Source organism: Haliotis rubra, unplaced genomic scaffold (genome assembly GCF_003918875.1).
Source record: "Haliotis rubra isolate DU_JTF1 unplaced genomic scaffold, ASM391887v1 Scf1273, whole genome shotgun sequence".
Taxonomy (NCBI): domain Eukaryota; kingdom Metazoa; phylum Mollusca; class Gastropoda; order Lepetellida; family Haliotidae; genus Haliotis; species Haliotis rubra.
Genome location: NW_025765196.1, coordinates 27,192 through 54,694, shown reverse-complemented (window position 1 = coordinate 54,694; position 27,503 = coordinate 27,192). Strand labels below are relative to the sequence as shown.

The 27,503-nt window shown below is 39.9% G+C and overlaps 1 protein-coding gene across 1 annotated transcript; it reads left to right on the top strand.

The window, feature by feature from the left end:
* Window positions 1-4,169: 4,169 nt before the first annotated feature.
* Window positions 4,170-27,503, top strand: LOC124266709 (the record flags this gene model as incomplete). Its single annotated transcript, XM_046701506.1, has 6 exons — window positions 4,170-4,299; window positions 10,087-10,182; window positions 11,621-11,664; window positions 13,479-13,680; window positions 18,216-18,305; window positions 26,865-27,503. Coding segments are annotated over exons 1-6 (1,171 nt in total), but the record flags the coding sequence as incomplete, so codon positions are not given.

Here is a 27,503-nt window from a genome sequence, read left to right as displayed (position 1 = left end):
TCCAACAATAGTAAATCCATCTGCATTTGTTTTGTCATAGAGTGTCTGGAGAGCATTCACGTGACAGGTAACAACGAACAAAATGTATATGATGAAATAATGCAACAAGGAAGGTTCTGAGGTGCGGAACTATACCGGTGTGAAATTCTTCATAGACATGAACAAGAATATTATAATCTATTAAACGTTTCTGATAGAAACTGTAGTGCCACCACTATGGCGTCTATGTTTCCTCCTCCCAGAACACAGCTGGGCCCGGCTGTTTAATACTCGGTTATCTTAACCGCCGGTTAACTCATAACCGCCGGTTTACTCATAACGGCCGGTTAAACCCTTAATGAATGTTTCTTGTTTTGCATTCCACCCCTGAAGAATTTATTGTTTTGTTACAATTGGCATAGTTTTCAGATCATGTTGATCAAGTTGACGATAACTGTATCCAGTAAAACGTATGCATGTGAATATTTCAGTTCTTTATTTCAGGACGGGGTGAGGTAAAACAATACCATGCACAAGAATGAATGGTGCCGATCATGGTGAGTATTTAGAAAGAGAAACATAGAAATGTATTCACATATTCTTTTGGTTTTCCTCCTTGCTTGTTGGTAGTGAGTGAGAAAATATTTAACGTCACCTCGGCAATATCTCAGCCATATTGTGACGGAAATAATTTATACAGTATAAAGTGAAAACATTTTTTAAGATTAAAACCTGTCGACAATGGACAGTAAAAATACTAGAGAATCACAAACATGAAGATAAAACTAGCGAGCAAAGCTAAAACATTACAATTAAAGAAGACAATACAGTATAAAATACGGGCTATAGATCGCCAACAACTGAAGGTAGAACACCATACTAGGGACCATGGGGACTTACATTACTTTTGCTACCTGCATGAACCCTAGTTGGATTTACACCATCCCTTCAGCCACTAGCGATTGTAGGAAAATTAAGCCGTTAGTTAAAAAAACAAAAATACTACGATTAAAATGTGGTAAATTTACGTTTTACTTTGAACGTTTTGGGACGTACGTACCCTCTCTGGAGGACAATAATTTTAAAGTACCTTAACCCCTTTGAGGGTGCTTGTTCGTAAACAAGCACAACCAAATATGGGTTCTTCCTGTCCATCAGACTGATGCCCCAGTGTATTGTTACTTGGAATCAACCTTACCAGGATTTTAAGCGTGGAATGTTTGTGATTTTAATTATGGCTAAATTTGACTAAAATCGCCAGCGGCTGAAGGGATGATGTAAATCCAACTAGGGTCCATGTAGGTAGCAAAGGTAATGTAAGTCCCCATGGTCCTTAGTATGGTGATCTACCTTCAGTTGCTGGTGATCTATAGCCCGTTCTTATATTGTACTGTTGTGTCCGGTGATATATTTTTTATGGTAGCGTACTAGTTTTAAATTAAGAGCTGTGATATTCTAGTAGTTTTACTGTCCCTCGATGACAGGTTGTTACGTTATACATTTATTGATTTGAATATAGATAGAATATGTTCTCGTCACGATATGGCTGCAAATATTGACAATGTGACGTTAAATTTTAACTCACTCACTACTTGGAATCAACAATAATTAATGGATGCTTCTAATTTCAATTCCGTTTTCCCCTTGATAGGGACCGATCTTACGATTTTACCAATCTTCTCGATCTTTTTAACTGTTTGTGTGTATAATTTTTGAAATATCAGACTTTATCAAATCCAGTGACTCACTCACTCTCTGACAACTGAGACACAACTTAAGAGCTCAGTCGTAATGGCGATGTTTAAGATACATCTCTTGCTTGTTCACAGATGGCCTGTACAACATTCAGAGTGACACAAAATACTTGCCAGGTAAGAACCTCTATAGATGCAGATGCTATGAACTGTTTTAGCTTTGGCTGTTTTTTTCTGTTGCCTCTCGTATGGTGTATACTGTAACTCACTTACTGATGGATAACATTCTTCAGGCAACATTGTATTCTTTTTGCTTAAATTCTTTTTCTAAATGCCCCAAACCTGTATTTGGTTGATGCTCATAGATTACAGAACTTACATATCAAAACGGCTCGAATCTTGTCAATGTTCTGTTGCAGATAAATGCTCAGCGTGTGAGGCATTAAGAAACAGATACAGGGAAGAACACAAGAAAGGTCCGCGGCATCCAGCAATACAACTACACGTAGAATACAACATCATCAGGGGAAAGAAAAGCAAAGAGAAGTCATCAGTCTTGGATAAAGTAGCAAAAGCAGTGTCAGCGTTACGTAACAGTGGTGGGGAGTGCTGTTAGTTCATTTGGAGGGGACATCACCAGAAGATAGGTGTCTCGAGTACTTTGATGAATTTGTAGTGAAGACTCTCACAAAACTTACTGGAAGGTGGCGAACTGTATACGGACTCATATACACGATATTTTCTTAGTGATCGACCGAAATTCACGGACGCGCGGACTTTCTTTGTAGTACAAGTTAACAAAACAGCAAGTTTAGCTACAGTTGATTTCAACACGAAGGCAAACAATGACAATGAGAACCTGGATATAAATTCATTTTGTTCTCTCAAGTATTGGGCAAAAGCTGAAACAAAGGAAAAGAAGCAAGCGTCTCTCAGGAATCTACCCCAAAATGTGAACACTTTTCATGAGGATCGGCATATACAGTTGAAAGCGTTTAAAGACAACACTGAAGAGATCAAGCGAAAACAAACCAACGCTGGAAAGCTGACTGATCATATCTGGCACAATCTTAAACTGAAAGATAACATAACTTCTATGTCAAAGCTGGTTCAAGGCGGGTCATACTACCTGGGAGTTAACGAAAAGAATATTAAGACACAGAGAGGTTATCAAACAAAGGTTGCAGAAGTTGTTGGTTTCAAACTACACGTGAGTCAGACATCCTTGATAGAGAGTATATACAGGAAGGTTGCGACAGATCTGATCTGTGTGTTCTGACAAGGAAGAGAAAGTTCACAGACGCTCCTAGAGATCTGATAAACATAGCATTCCACCCTATCCAACGATCTGAGCTTTATGTTTTGGAAGTAGCCATTCGATATTGCGATGGAGTTGTTTTCTACGATAAGCAAGGACCCAGATCATACATACTCGATGAAAAGACCAAACTGTTCGTAGAATGAGCAATAGTGAGTGGCTTCAGAAATTCTCTGACATTCTGACATTGAATGCAACAGCTCTTACACTTTAGTAACAGGCAGCCAGCCAGTTCCCTTCCACTGATTCTGAACAAGACTTCCGGAGCAGCCTCGTGTTTCATGTTTCAGTCAACGCATGAAGGTTCACGGTGACGACAAATTATCTGACACACTGTGTGACAAGAGGGACGCCTTCAACGTTCTAACTTTCCTGTGGCCGTTGGGGCAGGATACAATCAACCCTTCCCTCCTCGTATCTTCACTATGGCATCGTGAAATCTATATTTTATAACATTTTGGTAGCATACTGAAGCGGCACAACCAGCTGTACTTCAACACCACAGCTGTACTTCAGCACCAACAGCTCTACTCAAGAAGCACCACCATCTGTACTCAAGTTGCACCACCAGCTGTACTCAAGCAGCACCACCAGCTGTTCTCAAGAAGCACCACCAGCTGTACTCAAGCACAGCCACCAGCTGTACTCAAGCAGCACCACCAGCTGTACTCAAGTAGCACCACCAGCTGTACTTCAGCACCACCAGCTGTACTCAAGCAGCACCACCACCTGTACTCGCAGCACCACCAGCTGTTCTCAAGAAGCACCACCAGCTGTACTCAAGCAGAACCACCAGCTGTACTCAAGCAGCACCACCAGCTGTTCTCAAGAAGCACCACCAGCTGTACTCAAGCAGCACCAACAGCTGTACTCAAGCAGCACCACCACCTGTACTTCAGCACCACCAGCTGTACTCTTCAGCAGCACCACCAGCTGTACCCAAGTAGCACCAACAGCTGTACTCAAGCAGCACCACCAGCTGTACCCCAAGTAGCACCAACAGCTGTACTCAAGCAGCACCACCAGCTGTACCCAAGTAGCACCACCAGCTGTCCTCAAACAGCACCACTAGCTGTACTTCAGCACCACCAGCTGTACTCAAGTAGCACCACCAGCTGTACTCAAGTAGCACCACCAGCTCTACTCAAGCAGCAGCACCACTAGCAGCACCACCATGAGCAACGGTACTGACTCCAGAGTGCAGCAACATGTCCGACAACAGCAGTGACACCTCAGTTGGGTCCAGTCCGTACCAGTCTGACGAGAATGTGATGACATTCGTTATGGTTGGAGAAGCCGTCGATACAGGTAGGAATAGCTACTGTGTAATTCTCTAAGTTTGAATATAAGCAAATGCATAAATGTTTCTTAGTGCGACCTGACCGTATTAATTCTTACACTGCCTTCCAGGAAAACTGCCCTCCCCATGAAGAGCATGTCAATTACTACTTGACCGGACAAATAAAATAGTCCGATTGAGAGAACGAAGGCTTTACAGTTGCATCACAATGTATCAGTTTAATGTCATCTTTTGCATTATTTCTGATGCAGTTTTCAATATTCGAATTTTATGTATCATGAATATTTTACTTGTTTTAGTCACGATATTGCTGAAATACTTCCAATATGACTAAAACTCATTAACTCAATTTAAGTCATAATGGTGTTACACCGAAAACTATATAATTCCATTCAAGCTATTTATGATAGAGTTAAATTTGACAATCACTGTTCAGAGATGTTTTATGTAATGTCAGGGGTCCGACATTAGTTCTGAGCCCAGAAGGGAATCAGTGTCTTGACAGAGTGTTCTAATATCTATGGCTTAACTGTAAATGTGTTTATTTAAAGGCGGCGGTATTCTTTCTAGGTTTGAAAAAGTAGTATTATTGAGATAAATGGCTAATGCGTGCTCCATTGAACAGGTATTTGATGTTGTTGTTTCAAGTAACCTGTCATGGAAAAGTCATATTACTAATGCTGCTGCACAGGCTAAACTTGCACTGTTCACTGTTTTAAAACTCTTGTAAGTCTGAAGCCTATTCCATATCTATAATGTATTTTTCAGGATATTCATTACTAAAGTTCTGCCTATTCTTTTACATGTTTCTGCGATTTGGGGTATTGATATTTACAAGAAAATTGAATCTGTAATCAGAAAATCAATCAGCCATATGCCCCTGTTATTCTTTTGATCTATCCATCAGTTAATACTGTAGACAGTCAGAACAAAATTATATTGAATCTTGACTATCCCCAGAAACAAATTCCATTTGGTCTAAAGGGAAAACTGTTTGTGAAAATCATATGGATGGATCATTAAAATCAGTAATAACAGTGGTTTTGCAAAAAGGGTTTGCATGCATCCGCTATTCACGATATTTGCTCTAAAGATGGAACCTTTTAAAAAAAAAATGTATAATGTTGTTTGTTTAAACGATGGCATATTTATTGGTGTGAAAAATTAGAAATGCCTGAATGTATGTATCAGAGAAAATGTTATCATCTGTAGTTTCGATCTATAAATACATGCACTGGTAAATGTAACAGGACTTCAAAGATCAAGGTGTTATTACATACACATGGGAAAATAATTAAACACATCGTAATGAAAAATAGGAGCAGTGATGGACATATTTACAGGAATACATTGTGATTATATGCCTGTTTTCACGCATCATACGATGGGCATGTGAAAATCTTTTCAATGATTTTGAAAGAGAGGCATCTATAACAACGCTCTAATTTTGACTTTCTTGTACATGTTTATATTTATGCTTATATATTATATGGTAGGTAGTATAGTGAGGGTGCTCAGACACAACTTTGGGGATCAGATGCTGACTGGCTCATCCAAGTCATGTGATCGTAATAATTGAGTGAGTGAGTGAATTTAATTTCACGCCGCTTTTAGCAATATTCCAGCAATATCACGGCAGGTTACACCAGAATGTGCCCATGTGGGGACACGAACCCGGTCTTCGGCGTGACGAGCTAATGCTTTAGCCACTATACTATCCAACCGCCTGATCACAATAAGGCAAGAAAACTCATGAATATGCAAATGATTGCATGACGTAAAAGGTCAGTGAGGTTCGTAGCTATGTCATTATAAGGCAAGACAATATGCATGAAAACTCATGAATATGCAAATGACTGCATGATGTCATAGGTCAGCAAAGGTTCAGGAATTGTAGCCATGCCGACATCGCATTCACCTGTAGACTACTTGATCACACTCGTACCCTATGTCTTGGGACATGTTTTAACACGTCTAACACGTCCTGAGTGACTCATCACGTGAATAAAGCTGCAGTGTATGAAGGAGATGTTTGTGTAATAGTGAATCATTTACAGTTCAGAATGCCTTCTTCCATATTGCTCTTCAATATCTGAAAGAATGCTTATAATACTAGCATGTATTTATGAAGCCCAGCTGTTCATGAAAACTCAAGTGTATCAAGGCCCCATGGTATGCTCTCTCTATCACAAATGTGTGAAATATGTGCTTGGTAATTTGCCATATTTCAGATAGCGTCCTAAGCTTCTGATTTTCCTTTTAAGCTGTGTGCACTTGTGTTGTTAACAGTGTTGCCAGAGGAATTTACGAAACCTTTCAAGAAACAAAGTACAGTTGATATGATGATGCGCGCAATGACGAGGTTGTCACATCACCCTGAATTGTACATAACACGCTGAATGCAGCCGTGTTTCAAAAATACCGACAGTCCGACCTACTTTCTCCAGCCATCTACTCCAAAGCTGAGAAAAGGTATAGCATGTGTTGAAGGTACTTAAATACCACAAGAGCAGACAGGGTCGTGTCAACATGGTTTTGGGGCTGTTGCGTATGTGCATGACTTCAGTTGAGACGTTGGACTGAGAGCTCCTCCACAGTGCCTCGGCCTGCTACCTGTGGACGCCAACGGTGAAGATGATCAGGGTTTATTTACCTGTGTGTACTGTAAGAGTAGATCTAAAATACACGTACCACCGTCTTCTGCGCACATACCGACGTGTGTACCGTGAAGAAATACATTAATGTCTTCAGATTCCTCCTGAGACATTTTGCCGAACGAGACAAGTCATAGTCAAGAAAACCATGTCAGAAAAACAACATCAACAAAGAGGACGAGGCTGAAGAAGAGACAGGGCTCAGGTCCCTGATAAGCGATATTTTGGCAAACCCCGGCCTCTAACGGGGGTAAAAATACGTGTAGATAAAGGCAAACTATCATTCGCCGTCCATGCAAAATTTCCACAAAAAGTCGGTTGAATAGTTTTGGAAATATTCACTTTTAATGAGCATGGGGTAGTTTACAGGAGCCTTAAGATCTGTAGGGCACCAGTGAGTTTCGGCAACCAAAATACTATGGAACCAAACAGCAATATGGGCTTGCGAGCCAAAATAGCGGCGGCATACCTCCTCCTATTGGAAAATACCATGGGAAGCAATCTTCTACTGGACATTGCCATCCAGATAGTCTACACGAGCAATCTTGGCAAAACAAATCTCCAACCTCTGGAAGGTCTACCTACATTCGTGGACAATATCTACGTATCTATCTTCGACAGAAAGACTGCATCTATAGAAAACGAGCCGTGTATTGCACCATTGGAGAAAAAGGAATGGCATGCATTGTTGTTTTCAACTTAGCGAAAGTGCCGTACACGAATATTTCGAGCAAGAGGAGGGCTACGTGCAAAATAAAATTGTGCATACGCTGCAATATGCCATGGATGCCCACTCTGCAAACACAGAGCACTGTACAAAGAATCGAGAAAGAAACCCATTCTGCAGCGAAGACGCAATGGAAATCCCTACATGTGGACGACAAGAGATTCAGAATAATCGTAGTAAAATGTCTCGGAAATACCCATGGAGCGAATACAAGATTCTCGTGGAAAACCTCCAAAACAGACACCGAGACCTCACAACCGCCATGGACTGTGAAGGACCCACCATTCTAGACAATACGGGTAGTTTGGTCAACCAGATCTGTACTTGGATTGGAACCTGGAATGGCTATACCAATACGCGAACGAAAATCTACAACAAAGTGGTTTCCAATTTTGAAGTGCAAGAGCACATCGGGTGGCTACTACGCCGGATTGTTCCAACGAACACCTGCGGAAAACCTTTCTCTCCATCGGGACGTCCAGGCTAGAGGTTGTACTCGCATAGTGGTCTCTTTGTACGTGCACAGGACCAAGGCTGCAATGGCCGACGATTTGGTAGACGAAGCACTGGTGCTATTCCCGAGAGAAAACATATTCGTCGTATCACCACCGGCAAAGCAGTGGGAGAATCTATCGAAATGTCCAGACCGTTGCATGGTGCTTACAGACAGACCCCCACACTGGACTATCTTCGCGGGTTGGTACGCACACACGGGTACGGGAAGAGTATCCGGAATCCAAGTGCAACCAAATGATCGGTTACAGTTTGCATTTCAATATCCTGTAGCAACTCATATGGATTTTTCAGTCCATTATGAACAATCTGTCTATAAATTGTGTTACAGCCAGTCCTATATATTGACATACTCCGTTATTGTTTCTGTCACGAAGCGACATATAGTTAGCTACATATAGTTTAGTTCCTCTGACTGAAAGGCCAGCATGCATCTAAAACTCTGACATTCAGAGGTACGAATCCCTATCATTCATTATGTTTGTGCATATACAAAATGGTTTTACCGTATATGTCATACGCCCTTAGGTTACTAGTGGACTAGTCGTTTCTTTCTCTGTGAATAGAGAGTTGAATGTTAACATTGAACTTACAAGAAGACATTAACTATCAATTTTGCATACATCTGGTGAGAAGTGTGCGGGTGAAGGTGCGAAGGAAACGTAAGGATGGAACTAATTAGAAAACTAAGATATGAAAGAGAGGATAGGGGACTGGAACATTGTGTTAAAGTGACACTGTTGCACCATACAGGTCCTTGCAATCATTATAAGTTGTATTCTTCACTGAGGGTAATACTATAAGTTGTCCAGTGGTCACGAGGCATGGGTTGATAGTACCCGCGATGTTTGTTTCTGTTATGAACATAAACAAACATCGAGGGTACATCAACCCATGGACCCCGAGGGACCAGTGAACAATGTATTTATCTTACCGAACACCTTATTGTTAATTTTGAATTGTTTGAAGTACGGGTATAAATCCTTTAGTAGCCATCGCTAGATTTTGCTGACAAGAAAAATAGACTTAGAGTTATCTCCCTTCCATCGATTTGCATTCGCAAAACATCGGTAATTTCAGCACACATCATACGCGATTCAATGTTATTCGAGATAAAGAATTACTGCCATGAAGTACCAAATGGGTTGCCATTGACAGTGGAGTACATTACAATGTACCCTCGCTTGTAAGCCGGGTACATTGAAAATAATAGAAGCTTAGCTAATCAGAAAGCGACATTTATGTGTGAGGTAAGATAAAGTCTGATGTACGCCTCTTTGTAACAGTGTTACCCGAGATCGAGGCGAGGGATAACACTGTTACAAAGAGGCATACATCAGACCCTATTACCCATGGGAGAAACATACAAAAGTACAAAATTAACATTTTATTTATTTTGAAGATCGCTACTTACTATATGACGCGTAAACAAAATGGCGTCTGTCTTTCGACTCGATTTTTAAAATCAGTGAAATTATATTATGACAATCTTAAAACTGCTATAAAATGGTTAATTGTTTTTAAAATTGAGCGTGCAAACGATTCAATGTATAAAATAGTTTCAATAAAGCAGTGAAAGTCGGTAAAATAAATGTCTACATAGTGAACTCAAAAAGCTAATCGAATGGTTTTCGAACTCCGGCACGCATGCGTCATATTATGACGCCATACGATTGTTAGCGATACAACTTCTGGGCGGAGATTTTGACGGTTACTATGGCAGCCGGTAATATAATTTTTCCAGTTGTCACTCTCCTGGGAGGGCTGACACCGAAACTTGTTAATGTGTCATTGACCAATAAAATTAAAAGCATTTTACATGAATGTAAGATAAAGAATGTTATGGGGATACAAAGGGACACTGGGACTACACGGAGTTCTATTTAACTGTTGCATTGCAGATGACGTTGCTTGCCCAACTCCTGTACGACATGTTGGAAATGAAGGGGAACAATCAACCTCAGGGGCTACACACAAATTGGCTGAACAAGAGCCAGGTAAGCTGGAAGCTTGACATCAAGCTTGTCATGTCAATACGTGTATTTGCTGCAGTAGATACAGAGTGCTGATCTGTTGGGTACATAAGGTGGGGACAAAAGTGTGAGGGTGGATTAGATGATAGTAGGTATGGAAGTTAACCCGGGGGCTAAAAAGTTATGATGCCGACCTTTGAAAGATGTACAGTACTTCTATGATGAATTGACTTTTCGTTTTCCTTTAACCAAGCACACGGCTTTTATGTTAATAATGGCCGCATGTCCATGTGGTCATAGTAGTTCTTATATGTTATACTTTCTGACTGTAACCATCATTAATACAGTGCAGATAACAGTGAAGTCTTGAATATTATTTCATTGCTCAGTTTGACATTGCCCTGACTGATGATTGTCTAAGTTGAGCACATTGACAGTAATTGGTGATTACCCAGCTACATGAAGAATACTCTATGAGATATTGAAAAGACAGAGTGAGTGAGTTTAGTTTTACGCCGCACTCATCAATATTCCAGCTATACAAGACAGATAGATATTATACTGAATGGGAAGGTACATTAGTTTCTTAGATGTCCGTGGAAAATGTTAAAAACTCTACAATTTAACGATTAAAAATAACAGTGTATACAAGTATTCTAACGGTCGTTTGTGAATGGAACAACTAAAACATATATATTACTAACAACAAATTAGGGAAATAAATGTTAATTTTGTGAGTGTCTAACAGTATTTGGTATGTCCACCATGTTTAAGCAAAATATACACCACACCTGGATTCCGGCTGCAGATCTTCCTGAAGCTGGTCCAACAGCTGAATCTCTGCCGTACTGTCAATGTCTGTGTGCTTTCTTGTCGAACTGTCCATGATGGTCTCTGGTATTGTCATCTTGCAATTCAAAATTTATGAAGATTTTCATAACGAAAGGGATAGTTTCCATTCCCAATAACCAAATCAGTTCGGGTGTCATGTGTGATACCATCATGCCCAAGAATGGCCAATGACAAAACTTTGATGTGAAAAACAACGTGTGACGTCATTGCTGCATCGAGTCGGTTGTAACGGCCAATGTAAAAATACCTTACTGTTATTGGTCGGATTTATTCATTGATAACGGGTGAAAATGTGAACATAAAACATAGCGCAGTTACAAACTGGTCCAGGTGTCTTGTGATCAGGCCTTCCATCCTAATCTCTTTGTAACCCCAACCATTTGAAAGTACTTGTCTCGCTGTCGAGAAATTACAGTTTTGATTTGCCAAACATTCGAGTAACTTAGTCTCTTCCTCTCTCTATTTTTTCTCAATGAGACATTGTACTGTTTGGTGATTGCTTATACCAACTGCATTAATTATTACTCTTTTTTTACGTCTGTTTGAACGTGCACCGCGTGCAATTTATTCAGGTCATACATCTTTATAATATTACTGTTTTATTTCTCAGGTAACATCGTCAGTATTGAGGAAGAAAATATCCGACTGAGGAAGGTGACTTTTGATCAGTTTTATATTGTTGAGGTTTAATGTACTTAAATACAGTTTAATGTTGTTTAGGGCACCGCCTCCGTGGTGTAGTGGTTAGAGCGTCCGCCCGAAGAGCGGAAGGTCGCGGGTTCGTACCCCGACCGCGTCATACCAAAAGACGTTAAAATATGGTACTTGTTGGTCCCTGCCTGGCGCTCGGCACTAATGGGTTCATCGAGGACTGGTCGGCTCGGAGTCAGTATAATTTGTCTGAGTGGGATATTCATGCTTCACTGCCTCATGGTATCTCAGTGGACTAGTACTATAAAACCAGCTTCAGTCTGGGCTAGTACAAGCAGCCGCACATAAACATACACACGCATGCACGTCGTCATATGAGCGAAATATTCTCAAGTACGACGTTAAACCCCATTTCACCTCACCTCATGTTGCTTTGGGTTTATGCCAATGATATAGCGACGTTCATGGATGGTGTGTTAGGCTGCTTGTACAGAAGGCTTACAGCATCCTCTAACGTATTGCGGCCTAGAAACCAGACCACCAAGGTTACATTCTCCAGCCAGATGCTGTATCCACCAAACCACGGTATTGTTAAACAACATAGGACGTAAATACATGTAAATCTGATGATATTATCAAGAAAACAATATATTGATCGAACAATCTTCATTTGATCCATCTTTCGTCTTGCAAGATACCACACGGTAAAGAAATTTATATATAAAACTGTCTGACGAAAGAATAATAACGGGCATCATTCTGGTTCTACTGAGATTTGTGATACTTCAGCATGTTTTCTGGTGAGATTTCTCTCCATTGACATACCTAAGCTGAATCTATAAGATGGTTTCTGAGACGATTTGTGTGACAGGATTCTACCTGGTATTGTAGCAAGCCAGTCAGGAAAACAGACAGACTACATTAACTTCATTTGTTCGGTTCGGTCCACTTTTACACAAATTACTATATCCATACTACTGGTGCCACGACCCGATAACTTATCGAGTGCCAAAATCATGAGGTGCGTCATCGTTCCCAAAGGGTATCAGCAGGTATTCAACAAGGAACGCCTGCAAATTAGCCATCCTATATCCCATGCAATGCATCCTTCTTCTGTCCATGTTTAACACCACCACCACGTCTAACGCACAGAAATCAGTCAAATAGTGATCAACGCCGGGGAGACTTCTGTCGAAACACACCAAGAGAGAAGCAACGCGCTTGCAGAACTTTACCACGATGTCATATTCTGCGAGATTTCGCTCCTAAACAATCAATGCGCTCTAAGAACGACAAAAGAAAATCCCACCTTTGAAAATTGCAAAATTCAGAATGTCAGTGTCATTGTTAGAAAATTATTTTCTCCGTCACATGAGTTTCAGATTCCTTTGCTCTAACAGCCGTTAAGGTGCAAACGTTTTGTGAGACGTAATTTCTTTTGCATTTTAATATTGCAAACAATTATGGTTAATGCTTCATCTTAATATTGGCTTCGTTTCCTCGAGTTAGTATTGTGAGAGAATTACATCAATATCTTGAATTGGAACTGCCTGACATTCCTTGCACAGCAGTGTTTTCACAGACAGCTCAGTGACCACGGTAAGATAAAACAAGCGGTAGCCATGACGGTGAGATGAATTCTTTGAAGCCTCATCACTTGGGGTAAACGGTCTGATGTACCCTCTGTGTTGCATGTACACCTCCCCTAACTGATCAAACTACACGGCAACACAGAGGGTACATCAGATCGTTCATCACTCGTGATACTGCTACAACGTATATATTAACTCCTTATTTTGCTCTGTTTGCACCCACAGAGAATAGAGGACCTGGAGTCCTTATTTGACCGGATGTCTGTTTCTACTGCGGACAGTGGGTTTGGCACTGCGAGAAGCAGTCTGGCATCCTCGAATAAGAGTTCAATTATCCGGAGAAGTCAGAAGCCTGACGTAAACCGCGGTGACAAGATGAAAGGTGCTTTGAAGAGATTATTCACATTTGGACGACCAAAAGAGACAGGTAAGCGGTTGTGGGAGGTTAGGTAACCGTGACATTTAACACTGTTCAGGATAAACAACGGCTGACAAACCAGGGAAATAGGTTCCACACGTTGTAGCCAGCTGGGATACCAGAGGTGTGAGCATGACGGAAGCTAATGAACGCAAGCTATTATGTGCATTACATAGATAAATTCTCAGGTTTTTCATGTTGAATTTCAGATTCAAACACAAATTGGTATATTATTGCTTCTTTCGAGAAGTTAGGTTTAATATGCACAAGAATGCGAATCAGCTGTTTGAGGTCACAAATCCCGTCTACGGGTTGTTTTTATTTCGTGGTGTTTTTAAAAAATTACAGTATGGGTAATAAAATAGAATAACCAACGAGGTACGAGTAATTACGAGAAATATGTCATCGTTAAAATAATGTTAACAGTGCCGAGTCTTGGCGAGGCACTGTGAAACATTATTTCAATTCAGGGCATATTTGCGTAATCACTCGTACCGAGTATATATACTCTGAAATTTTCAGTGTCCTAAGAAAGAGAATATCTTCTATTATATTTCTTCAAGAGACACACATAGTACTTTAGAAAAAGAACGCCCATGGGCAGCTGAATGGGGTTGTAGACGTTTTTTCTCACATAGAACAAGTAACAGTGCGGGAACATTAATTTTGATTAAAGATAATTTTTGAATATGAAGTTCATAAAACAATTTCAGATGACAATGGTCGCTTTGTTATACTTGACATTACAATAGAAAATATTCGATTTTCGGTAACAAATATATACGGACCAAATAAAGATTCGCCAGATTTCTTCCAAGACCTCTTCTCGGAATGAGAACAATTACCCGGGGCTATTAGTTCAAGATTATTACTTAGATACCTATAATATAAAGCACAGAAATAATACTGGGGCATTTGAGAAAATGAAATAAAAACTAAGCTAGGGTTGGTTGATCCGTGGAGAATGTTTAACCCAGATAAACAACAATATACATGGCGACAAGGCAACGACATTAAACAAAGCAGACTGGACTGTTTCCTTGTCTCTGAAGAAGTAATGTCTCTTGTCAAGCGCGCGTCCATAGATGTGAGTTACAGGTCCGATCATTCTATCGTTTCACTTGAGCTTGCGCCGAGTCCCCCACAGCGTGGACCGGGTTACTGGAAATTCAATTCGTCCCTACTCTATGTCCGTGACTATGTCCATCTTGTTAAATAAACTATATGCGACACTGTATTTGAATACTATGTCTCTGGAGACTTGGAGAACTTAGAAAGTATCGAATTATCAGTGAATGATCAATTATTATTTGATATACTTAAAATGAATATAAGAAATAAAACTGTAGGGTAACGCTGAAACGTGAAATATATGAAATGGAAGCCAGATTTTCAATATTAAGTAGTGATGAAAATATAGATTTATGCTTCAAAAAGGAAAAACTTGAAAATATTAGAACTGCTAAAGTAAAAGGGCTTATATATTTCGGAGTAAAGCAAGATGGTACGAAGAAGAGGGAGAAAAAATACGGAATACTTTATGAATTTGGAAAAGAGAAATTATATCAATAAAACTATGGGTGAACTTTTAACGCCAAGCGCAGTTTTGACAAAAAGGAAGACATATTAAGAGAATCTTCCAATTTTATAATAATTTGTACACAAGTAAACGTGCAAGTTACTGGCAAAATGACATAGATATCGATGTTTAACTTACAAATGATAATCGCGAACTTTGTGAAACTGAACTCACGCTTGATGAATGTGCACGAGCATTTAAAAATATGAAGAACAGAAAAGTACTGGTTCCGACGGTTTTAGTGCACAATTTCATAAAGTTTTCTTGAAAGACATAGGTGTAATTCTGTGGCGATCTATTACATATTCATACAAAACGTGAATTTTGTCGGATTTCCAAAGGCAAGGTATAATCACATGTATACCTAGAGACTCACGCGATAGACGCTACTTGAAAAACTAGCGACCAATTAGTCTTTTAAACGTAGAGGGGCGGTGGGGTAGCCTAATGGTTAAAGCGTTGGCTCGTCACGTCGAAGACCCGGGTTCGATTCCCAACATGGACACAATGTGTGAAGCCCATTTCTGGTGTCCCCGTCGTGATATTGCTGGAATATTGCTAAAAGCGACGTAAAACCCAACTCACTTACTGACTCACTCACTTTTAAACGTAGACTATAAAGTTACACCCGCTGCAATTGCTTCACGTCTTAAAGAAGTCTTTCCTGGTATAATAAGTGAAACGCAAACAGGTTTGTTTATTTTAAAAAAAAAGATTTATTGAGGAAATTACTACCATACTGTATGATCTAATGCATTATTGTGAAGAACGTGAAGTACCAGGTCTTTTAGTTGCAACTGATTTTGAGAAAGCATTCGATACAGTTGAGTGGGACTTCATTGACAAAACGTTGGAAGCCTTTAACTTTGGCCCTGTACTTAGAAATTGGGTTAAACTTTTTCAAAGGAAAAGCTGTAGATCTATTTCCAATTCTGGTACATTATCAGAGTGTGTCACTTTAGGGGTGGTTGTCGTCAAGGTGACCCGTTCGCCCCGTACATCTTTGTTGCTTGTGTCGAATTACTAGCTATTGCAATTAGAACAAATAAGAACATAAAAGGAGTTAAGAGAAAGGGTATGGAATACCTCATTTTCATGATACCAATTTTACACTTGAAGGATCTATGTTATTAAAAATTTGCTACCGTGTCTGGTTTAAACCTCATCTGTGATAAAACCATAGCAATATGGTTTGGTTACAAGCGAAATTCTAATGATCAACTCTGTCCGCATATACCTCTTCGTTGGTCAAAAGAACCATTCAAAATTCTGGGTATTACTTTTTCAACTAACTAACGTGAAATGATTTCACTAAACTTTGAACAATTTTCAAAAATCAGAAAAATATTATTTTCATGGTCAAACAGATCTTTAAGTTTGAGAGGCAGAATTATGATTATCAAATAGCAGATTATCCCCTTTTACATACCTGTTCATGGTGCTTCCCAACCCATCTAAGCCCTCCTTTAAACGTTTGAATACTATCCTTTTCAGGTTTATCTGGGGCGGCAAACGTGATAAAATTAAAAGAAATATGTTAATAAATGACTATGAAATGGGGTTTTGAAAATGATAGATATCATATCTATAAGTATATGAAGATTAAATGCATCAGCAGACTATTCAAAGCAAAGGGATTATGGCAGCACTTAGTATTTCAAACACTGTCGCCTTTTGGGGGACATTGATCTTTTAACTTTCAAGGAGAAAAACTTTTATCCTACTCCAAAAATATTAAAAATTAGTTAGGAAAGTTATTGTTACACTTGTACCAATGAAACACATGCTGAATGCATTAGTAACTTTATATGTCTACCAATTATGAATTTATATATGATAAAGGTCTGTTTGTTTCATGTTTTAAAACAGGAATGAAAAATATGCGAGATATTATAGAAGACGCTGGTGAAATGAAACCTTTTCTAATAATAGAGAAGAATTTAATCTTCATGAAACATATCTCCTATATTTCAGATTCTTGAAGTACATATTTAAACAATACCTTAATCTTGCTAAGGCAACACCTCATTATGATGAATTAGCCGATGCTGACTCTACTATTCTTAAACAAATATGTAACTCAGCTGAATGTAAATTTGTTTATTCACAATTATGTGAAAATCCCATAATATCATTGGATAATCTTAACTCAAGTGGGAATCTAAGCTCGATAGTGTTTTAGCCGTTACTGATCTTGCTGACTGTTTTACAATGATTAAAGCTGTTGCCATAGAGAATAAAGCTAGGAATTTTCAATGTAATATAATGCACAGAATAATCTTTACGAAGTCATTTCTTTGTAAAATAGGTATTAATCAGGATGAAAATTGTACTTTATGTGGCAGAGAAATAGAAACACTCGAGCACTTATTCTTTATATGTGAGAATACTAAGCATCTTATCTCTCAGTTTGCAAACTGGTACAATTTGAAGACTGGCACTCGCCTCAATATTGATAGTACAAAGTTTTTACTGGGGGACCCTGAGGCAAGTGTATTAGTGAACCACATTTTTATCATTATCAAGCAATATATCAATAAAACAAGATATACCTCAGCGGAATTAAATTTCGACCCAAAAATGGTTATGTCTCTTTCAAATTGATTAAACCAACAAATTGACATAGTGAGTATTTTCTAGGCCGGATGCTGCACTCTTTCATCTTTCCTTTTCTCTCTTTCCTTGTCTCTCCTTTCTTTCCCATATTAATAAAAAGAATTCACATGTTGTGCATGTAACGCGAGATAAAAAAGAAAAGAAACCAGCAGAATACGGGCTTCCACCATTCATTTTAAAAAATGTTTGAATCTGGAAAATGTATACTTTAACTCGTAAAATGTGTTTTCTGTAAATTTGACAATAAAAAAAATTACACTGTTGCTATGGTATCAACGGTGAGCTGATCTGGACAAGAGTGACAGAGATACTGGAACCATACTTGGAACTTTCATCTCTTGCTTTACAGAGGGCGTTGCCCGTCCTACTTCAGTACTGCGTGTGGGACATGACATGGAGTACCGGACCAAGGAGGCTGCACATGCTTTGGCTACACAAGGTATAGCTGGAAAACATCAAATGAAATACATTGAAATATATATGTATGATGTTGTTTTTAAACACATCGTGTTTGAACCAGACAATCCAGTGATTGTCACCATGTGATACGACGACAGAGCATGTGCTTATGAATCACTATCAAATAGTGAGCGTACCCTGCCCCACCGGTGGCACACGTCATAAACATATGTGGTCATATGTTCACCTGAAATAATTTGGGAACACAAAATATAGTCAAAATAGGGACTTGAATCGGACATCATTATTGTCACTGATGCATCGAATTTGGAAAATTCCACCACATGTCTACCAGAACACGTCTTGAAAGCTTTACTGAGACCTTGAATGCTGTAACCTTGATTAAAGCTGATATAGATAGAATTACCATGAAACCGCCCTCAAGTTATCAGAAATGAGCGAGCCGCTGCAAATAAATATAGGTTATCACGTGAGTGTGTTTTTCGGATGGTTAATATCCTGCATTAGGAATAAACATTGTATCTAGCGAGCCTTGGCTTACTGATTATTCCTAATGCAGGAAATTAACCTTCCCAAAACACACGAGCGTGATCACCTATTTATCATGCAAATGTCATTTTGCTATAAAAAATAAAAAAATGCGATTTCAAATGCCACAAATCATGAAACTAAACTTCGTGGAATGTCTATGACGTCACAAATATGTGCGGAGTAATACGTTACGTCACAAGCCCGGTGACATAATTTTCTCCTGATAACACAGCTGACTGCGTTAAGTCATCTAGTTCTCAGTAAGCTTTTATGCTAAAGTACGTATGTTGTCTACAAGTCTTGAGAAATAACAACAAACTCGCTTGGAACTTCATAACCGGTGACTTTATCCATTGTATGATAATAACCATTATCCCGAGGCACCCGTGAAGAGCCACCTCCTCGTGGTGGGTGCTGGGTAACACCAAGAGCTCTTCGACCCCCTGTGGACCCGGGGTATATTTGGTCCACCAACCCGTTTGTCGTGGGTTGCGCACCTGTGTCGGTTGAGAGGACGAGAGTCTGGTGGTTGAGGGCACTGGGAGCCTGGATCCGTGTTCCTTTTGTCCAACACACCACTTTGCCCCTTACTTCACCCAGACGGGAGGTAGAACTGGCCCGATTCTATCAATCGGCTGGTCACGCCAAGCCGTGTGCTACAACTATGTACTATTGCACATATTTTTTTGAAAATTATTACGTGATATTTTAAGTCTTTGCGAATTTTTAACTCCAAATTTCAAATTTACAATTTCATGTATGTTTTTGCCTAGAGTCGTATGCCCAGAAGGCGGTGGCTCATGGGCCAATCTGGTGGAATTATTAATCTTTTTATTTTTCTGCCGAAGTATATCATCCGGGTATCCCTGGTGCTGCAAGCTGGAGATCCGCTTGTTTTAGTATTGTCCTTGTGATACTCCGTGGTGGGTGGGGAGCTCGGATGACGAATCATTAAAAACTTAACCATGGCTTACGAAACTCTCAATAAGAAAACCAAACGTCAATTAGACACTGATCCAGTTGATACTGATCAAACACTGCCCACGTCCATTGAATACTGGCTACGATTTCTTGTCATTGAAACTGTTGATAAGACACCATTAAAGTTGAACCTTTTGGCATATCTAAGGGCATTCAAGGTATTGCCGATGAAGTTAAAAACATTAAACGCTACGTTCCGGTGCTTTGCTGGATGAGTGTGGAAAACGGCAACGAACCACCAACCTTATGAGTACAGATTCGTTTGTCGGCGTTCCGGTCAAGGTCACGGCTCATAAAACACTAAACACGAGCAAGGGAATCATCAGAGACCGTGATAGATTGTTTGCAGATATGTCGGAACTTGACATCGTCTCTGAGATGAAATATCAAGGCGTTCTCTATGTCAAAAGTATCACAACCAAGAAAAACGACGCTGTTATAAAACACCTATCTGTATTCATTTTCATCACCAAATGCTCCAAAATCTCTAAAGGCAGGATATTGTAACATCAATGTTGACACGTACATTCCGAACCCTCTAAGGTGCTTCAAATGCCATAAGTTCGGTCATGGTGTAAATACTTGCACATTGTCTGTTGTATGTGCCACCTGTTGCGAAAAGACACATACAACAGAAGATTGTGACAGTAATGTCAAAAAATGTACCAACTGTGAAGGGGATCATCCCTCTTACTCTAAAAACTGTCCTGTTTGGAGATATCAAATTGAGATAAATAAGATAAAATTCACCCAAAACATCACTTTTGCAAATGCCCAAAAAATTGTCCAAAGCTCAGAACATAAGGACAGCTATGCTTCCGTAACCAGACCTTTATCAGAAGCAAACACTGGAGTCACAAAGTCATCTGCAAGTTGTCAGACAAACTTGACCTGGGTTAAAACGGAATCTCCTCAGATATTCTCACCTGCAACATCTACTCAAACAACAGAATCAGTTCCCAGGACGTCTCAAAGCCAATGTGAAACATTCTCTGATCTCAACTCATCATCTCAGTCGACATCAAAGTCTACACAGCTCGTTAAAGGCAAATATATGAAACAAGATTCTCTGAAAAACTCAGTGGCAGAGCCTCAATAGGGTCGGAACATCAAATCAAATTATACAACAAATATGGATCCCCAATAAAACCTCCCAAAAGATAGTTTATTATAATCCTATTATACAGTGAAATTGTAGGGGTTTAAGGGCTAATTTCCATGAATTACACATTTTAGTCCAGGATTTTACACCATCAGCATTCTGTCTGCAGGAGACCTATTTAAAAGAGACAGATACTATTGACCTGCGTCTTTTTAAGGCATATCATTGTTTTTCGCCTCCGAGCGAAAGGGGCCACTGGAGGATCTTCAATCCTAGTTAAACATAATGTTATCCATAGCCCTGTTTTATTTACTACTAATCTCCAAGCTGTTGCAGTGCGACTTACATTACACGTTGCATTTACATTATGTTCTATATATATCTCACCATCATCAACCTTTCAGAAGACTGATCTTCAAACTTTATATGATCAGTTACCCAAACCCTGTATTATTATGGCGAATTTAAATGGCCACAACCCTCTCTGGGGTGGAACAACTACTAATGCTAAAGGCAAACTATTGGAAGAGTTCTGCTCCGATAATGATTTGTTCATATATAATGATGGTTCCAACACATATTTACATCCTGGTACAGGAACATATCCTGCTCTCGACCTGTCAGTCACAAATTCAGAATTACTGAATGAATTTGAATGGTCAGTCCACGATGACCTCTGTGGAAGTGACCATCTTCCTACTATACTAAATCCTGTTACTTCATCTGATGTTCCTCCATCATCAAGGCGGAATTTAAAAAGCTGACTTGGCTTTGTATGAAACACTGTGGAAACACTGAAAAACTTAAACCTGAACTTTTTATTGACGTTCCTGATCCTGTCAGATGTTTTTCTGATGCACTGAACATCATGGCTGATGAGTGTATACCAAAATCCTCTGCAATTCCACATATTCGAAAACCTCGGTTCAACGATAAATGCAAACAAGCTTGTAAGGCAAGGAAAAAAGCAGAACGTTATTTCCGTTGCCACCCTATGGAGCATAATTTTAAATTTTAAAATGCTGAAGGGCGGCGTACCACTAAACAGAATAAACATCAATCTTGGCAAAATTATGTGTCCAAAATAAATTCTCGAACACCCATGTCCAAAGTATGGAACATGGTGCAGAAAATTAAAGGCAAAGGTACCAAATCTAGCGTCCATCATCTTAAGCATGGAGATCAATTACTTACTGATAAATCTGATATTGCGAACAATCTGGGTGAAACTCTTCCTAAACATTCTTTCTCTTCTAATTATGTGCCTAAATTCCAGCAATATCAAAACAACAAGAAAGGAAACCTCTTAACTTCAATTCAGATAATGGGAAGACTATAATGAACTACTTTCTATTCATGAACTCCATACTGCTCTTGATCAAGCTCACGATACTGCTACAGGAGCTGATAACATACATTATCAACTCCTGAAACATTTACCGGAATCCTGTCTAGAAACTCTTTTAAATATTTTTGATGATATTTGGACGTCAGGGAAATTTCCTTCCTCATGGTGTGACGCTATAGTAGTACCCCATACCTAAACCTGGACGTGACCATACGGATCCGTCCAATTATCGACCAATTTCACTAACTAGCTGTGGACGAATGATAAATAATCGACTTGTTTGGTACTTGGAAACAAATAACCTTATAGCAGACATACAATTTGGTTTCCGTAAAACAGAAGTACTGTCGATCACCTAGTGCGTTTGAAAACATTTGTTAAAAACGCTCTAATTGTAGAGAATCATGTGTCATGATATTTAATTTGCATAACTACCGGAAGTGTCTGTCTTGTCCTCTACCACACATGCGTCCTCTATTTTCCGTCCCGCCTGCCATGCGTGTGCGGAGTCTTTCATAACTTTCATTTCTTAAGTTTTGGTATAATCAACTTTGGACTCATGTCTTCGAAACGTAAGTGTTCCACTTGTAAAGAAGCTTTATCTGGACACGACGGGTCTTCCGGACGCTTATGCAAACAGAATGAAGACAACCTTTACCTCGTAGACGAAAGTTCCTTCGCTGCAGCGGCAGAAGACTCCGGCTCCCGTGAAACGAGAACTTCAGGATAGTCTTCCTTTGCCTCAGGACGCGCAGAAATCTGCACTGGTCTCGGACTTAAATGAAACGATCCAGGCTTTAGAACGTCAAAACGGGGAGTTAGTGTCACAAATCTTAGCAGTGCGGCTGACGGGGAAAAAGCAGTCAACCGTTACCTTATCATCGTTGAGGAAGGACAAGACTGCCGTCAGCAGAGCGGATAGCAGAGCTCGTCAACTATTAGAATTAGACAGAACTACTGATTCGTCCTCCGACGACACCAGAGCCAAACTCAACAGCCAAACAACCAGGTACGTCTGGATATTCTTTACTGAAACGAATAAAAGGGAAGAAGCCTAAATCAGGTTTCACTCGCACAGCAAGTTATAAAGCAGTTTTCGATGTTGCTTGGCCACAAGAATATTCTGGGAGTGAGGATACCTTGTATATGAACTTGTCAGTACCAGATTATCAGAGTGAAACACACATAATCCAATATGTTGAACTTTTCATGCTACAAAGACAGTAGAGCTAACCACCTCATACAGTGCATGTTTTATGTTGAGAAATTCCTGTGGGCAAATGTTTTGCGTTTCCATCAAGATGTACTGCATGAGATTGAAAGTGGTCGTGCCACATGGAGTGATAGCTTTGAACATATAAAGGCCAGGAGACTTTTGGACCCCTAACCTGCCCTCTACTGTGGCCCTTTCCAGGGGAGCATGCAGCAAAAAAGACAGGGAGCACAAGAATGCTCGTGGGCATCTGGAACAACATATTTGCAGCCAATGCCTCACACGTCGCGGGGTTTCTGCGAATCATCCAGCTAAACACTGCAAGCAGGTTAACACACCTTATAAGAGGAATGCTCAGGCCAATCAGTTCAGAAGAAACTCTGATCATCAATCATCAAGTAATGCTCAGATGACATGACCTATCAAGGACACCCTAATGATTGCTCATAATTACTTCATTCAGTTACATGCTAAAATCTTCAACTCATGACTTCCAAATTGCAAAGGCAAGCGGCTCTCTGTGGCCTCCAGTATTAATATAAACTTTCTCCGAAGAGAGCTTGTCAATAACAGGGATACCGAATACAACGTTTCAGGGCTTGTTCTGGCCCCATCATCAGGTAAACGGAACAGTAACTGTTAACTCTGGCCGTGACGTCACTATGCTTATGACGTCACAATGCTATGACGACGCAATACATGTGGTGGTCAATAGATACAGATGACATGGCTAATAGAATACATGTTATTATGAATATATAAGATGTCATTTACTGCAAAATTAATGGATCAATTTAGAACTGTGCAGATACTTATACAAAATTGTTGATTGAATTAGAAATGTACAGAGACGTATTTATAAATGTATAGAATGTAAAGTAATAGCAGTGTATACATAGAAATTATGCTTTATACATGGGAACAGTGACGAGGTAGGGTATTGTCTTATTGTTTTATGTACCATGCATTTGGGAGGTAGACACCCTGGTCCCTGTTTATTGCTGGTTTTGTGCGTTTGATGAAGATAGCCTCAATCAACTTGCGTTTACGCCAGTTAGGATTAATCATAATGTGTTCAGAAACTGCAGATTTCAGATCTGATTTGTCCACTGAAGTTTTGTGTTCTTTCACACGTGTAGCTACTGGTCTGCCTGTCTCACCAATGTAGATGTCACCACAGTCACATTTCAGTTTATACACACAGCCTTTAGGGTTGGATATAGCGTGATTGCACCCCTTACCATTTGGTAAAACTTCAGTGGACAAATCAGATCTGAAATCTGCAGTTTCTGAACACATTATGATTAATCCCGATCATGAAATTGACTGGGAAACTGAAGTCCCCTCAAAAAACATCAGTGACTGGCGTAAACTCAAGTTGATTGAGGCTATCTTCATCAAACACACAAAACCAGCAATAAACAGGGACCAGGGTGTCTACCTCCCAAATGCATGGTAAGGGGTGCAATCCAACCCTAAAGGCATGGTAAGGGGTATATCCAACCCTAAAGGCTGTGTGTATAAACTGAAATGTGACATCTACATTGGTGAGACAGGCAGACCAGTAGCTACACAATTTTGCAGTAAATGACATCTTATATATTCAAAATAACATGTATTCTATTAGCCATGTCATCTGTATCTATTGACCACCACATGTATTGCGTCGTCATAGCATTGTGACGTCATAAGCATTGTGACGTCACGGCCAGAGTTAACAGTTACTGTTCAGTTTACCTGATGATGGGGCCAGAACAAGCCCTGAAATGTTGTACTCAAGAATAAAAAGAAGATGTAACCCAGAAAAATCTCTATCTTCATCAACTAGCATCTTCTAAAATGCCAATCAAGCATCTAGGGATACCGAAGTTTTAGATTTTATGACTTTTGGATGGCCAGTGGGCTACACGAAGTTGTCTCCTCCTTTACCAAAGGCTAGTCATCAGAATCATAGGTCAGTTATTAATTTCAAGGCACATATAGAAGATTTCATTGTGAAGGAACTTCACTACGGAGCCATTATGGGCCCTTTGCCTGCAACCTCTATGTTGTGAAATGATGTTGTCCCCTCTTATGTCAGTCCCTAAGAAAGACTCTCTGGAGAGAAGAACAGTCATGGACTTGTCTTTTCCTGGCAACTCTTCTGTCAATGATGGTATTCCTCAAGACAGTTTCCTAGGGGACCCTTGTAAACTACACTATCCATCCACTGATCATCTGATTCGGCTGATCATCTGATTCGCCTTATCAACAAGCATGGTAGAGGCTGCTTGATATCAAACGGTGTTATCGTTGGATACCAGTAGACCCAGGAGATTATCACCTGCTAGGTTTCACATGGAATGGACAATTATATTTCGACACAAAGGTGCCCTTTGGAATCCAGACAGGCGCTATGGCAGCTCAGAGAACTACAAATGCCCTCATGTACATATTTGAACAAAGAGGTTATGAAGGAGTCAACCACATTGATGACATAGCAAGATACCACAAAAGCTGAGGAGGGTTTTAGAGTCTTGCAAAATCTCATCATTGACATGGGGATGATGCCAGCAGTGGAAAAATGCTCCTTCCCAAGCGCTCAGTTGGTATTTTTGGGCAAGAAATTTGACACTATGGCTATGACAGTAGCTATTCCTCCTGAAAAATTAGTGGAAATCAAACAAGTGCTTCATAAAATGTTGTACAAGAAAACATGTACCAGACGGCAGTTACAGTCTCTGATTGGCAAGCTGGCTTACATATCAGACATAATCAGATCATCCAGGCTATTTATCGGTGGCTTTACTGCGCAGTGTGAAGAGTAACTTCTGCCACATCAACATATCTCACGAGGCCCAGAAGGACATGCGATGGTTCTTAATATTCATGGAGGACATCAATGGAGTATCAATAATTCCAGACCATTCATGGAGTGGGTGTGACCACGTCATTGCCGCGGATGCCACTTTGGGTGGTATACGTGGTATCATGAACATCGACGACCAAGTGCATTTCTTTCATGCCTGTTTCCCTGACAGACTGTTAGGCCAACATATATGTGTTTGCGAAATGTTGGCAGTGTACATAGCCATTAAGTGCTGGTCTGATCAACTGCAGCGGAAACGCTTATTGATACATTGTGACAATTCTGCTTCAGTGGATCTGCTAGGCTCAGGAAAATGCAAAGATACAGTTATGCTTGCGATAGCTCGTAACATATGGTTTACTTGTGCCAACCAGAAAATATAAATCAAGGCAATACACCTCCCTGGAAAAGAAAACCGTGGCCCTGATTGTTTATCTTGATGGACAGATGATATCTCTTTCAAACGTCATTTTTGACATGTTCAAGGATTGTGCTTTGGTAGAATCTGGAATTAAAGACGTTCATTTTTCACTTGATCACTCTTTCTGACTTCAGGTTCACAGTGGAAAACACTAGGTACAGCAGTGAAGGCAGCTCAGCATGCTGCTTTCCGACCAGGTACACACAAAAACATGCACTGCCAGTTGAGAACCTCTCTTTTTTTCTGTGACGAAGTAAACTGTAAGGATTTTCCAACCACCACTGAAGTTTTGAGTCGTTATGCATGCTTTCTAACAGAGAACTTTAAGAGTGTCCAGTCAGTCAGAAACTACATTTCCGGAGTCAGGACCTGGTCTACCATCCTTGGCATAGACACTACAGATTTTTATGCTCCTAGTGTCAAACTCACACTAACCGGTCTGGAGAAAACGAGTACACACTTGGTCAATCAACGCTTACCTTTATGGCCTTGGCACTTGGAAGCCATGTTTCATCATTTTGATCCTCACAACAATGAAGACTTATCTTTGTGGGCGATGATTTTACTGGGATATTTTGCTATGCTCAGAAAATCACAGTTCATTAGCTCCACTGGAAACTCGTTTGACCATTCCAAACAGTTAACAAGATATGACATTTCTTTGGGTGTGTCAGGATTAACCATTCGGATTAAATGGACTAAAATCTCTACAGTCCTGCAGATCAGTGAATTGTGTGCCTATAACAAGAATGCCTCATTCATTATGTTGCCCT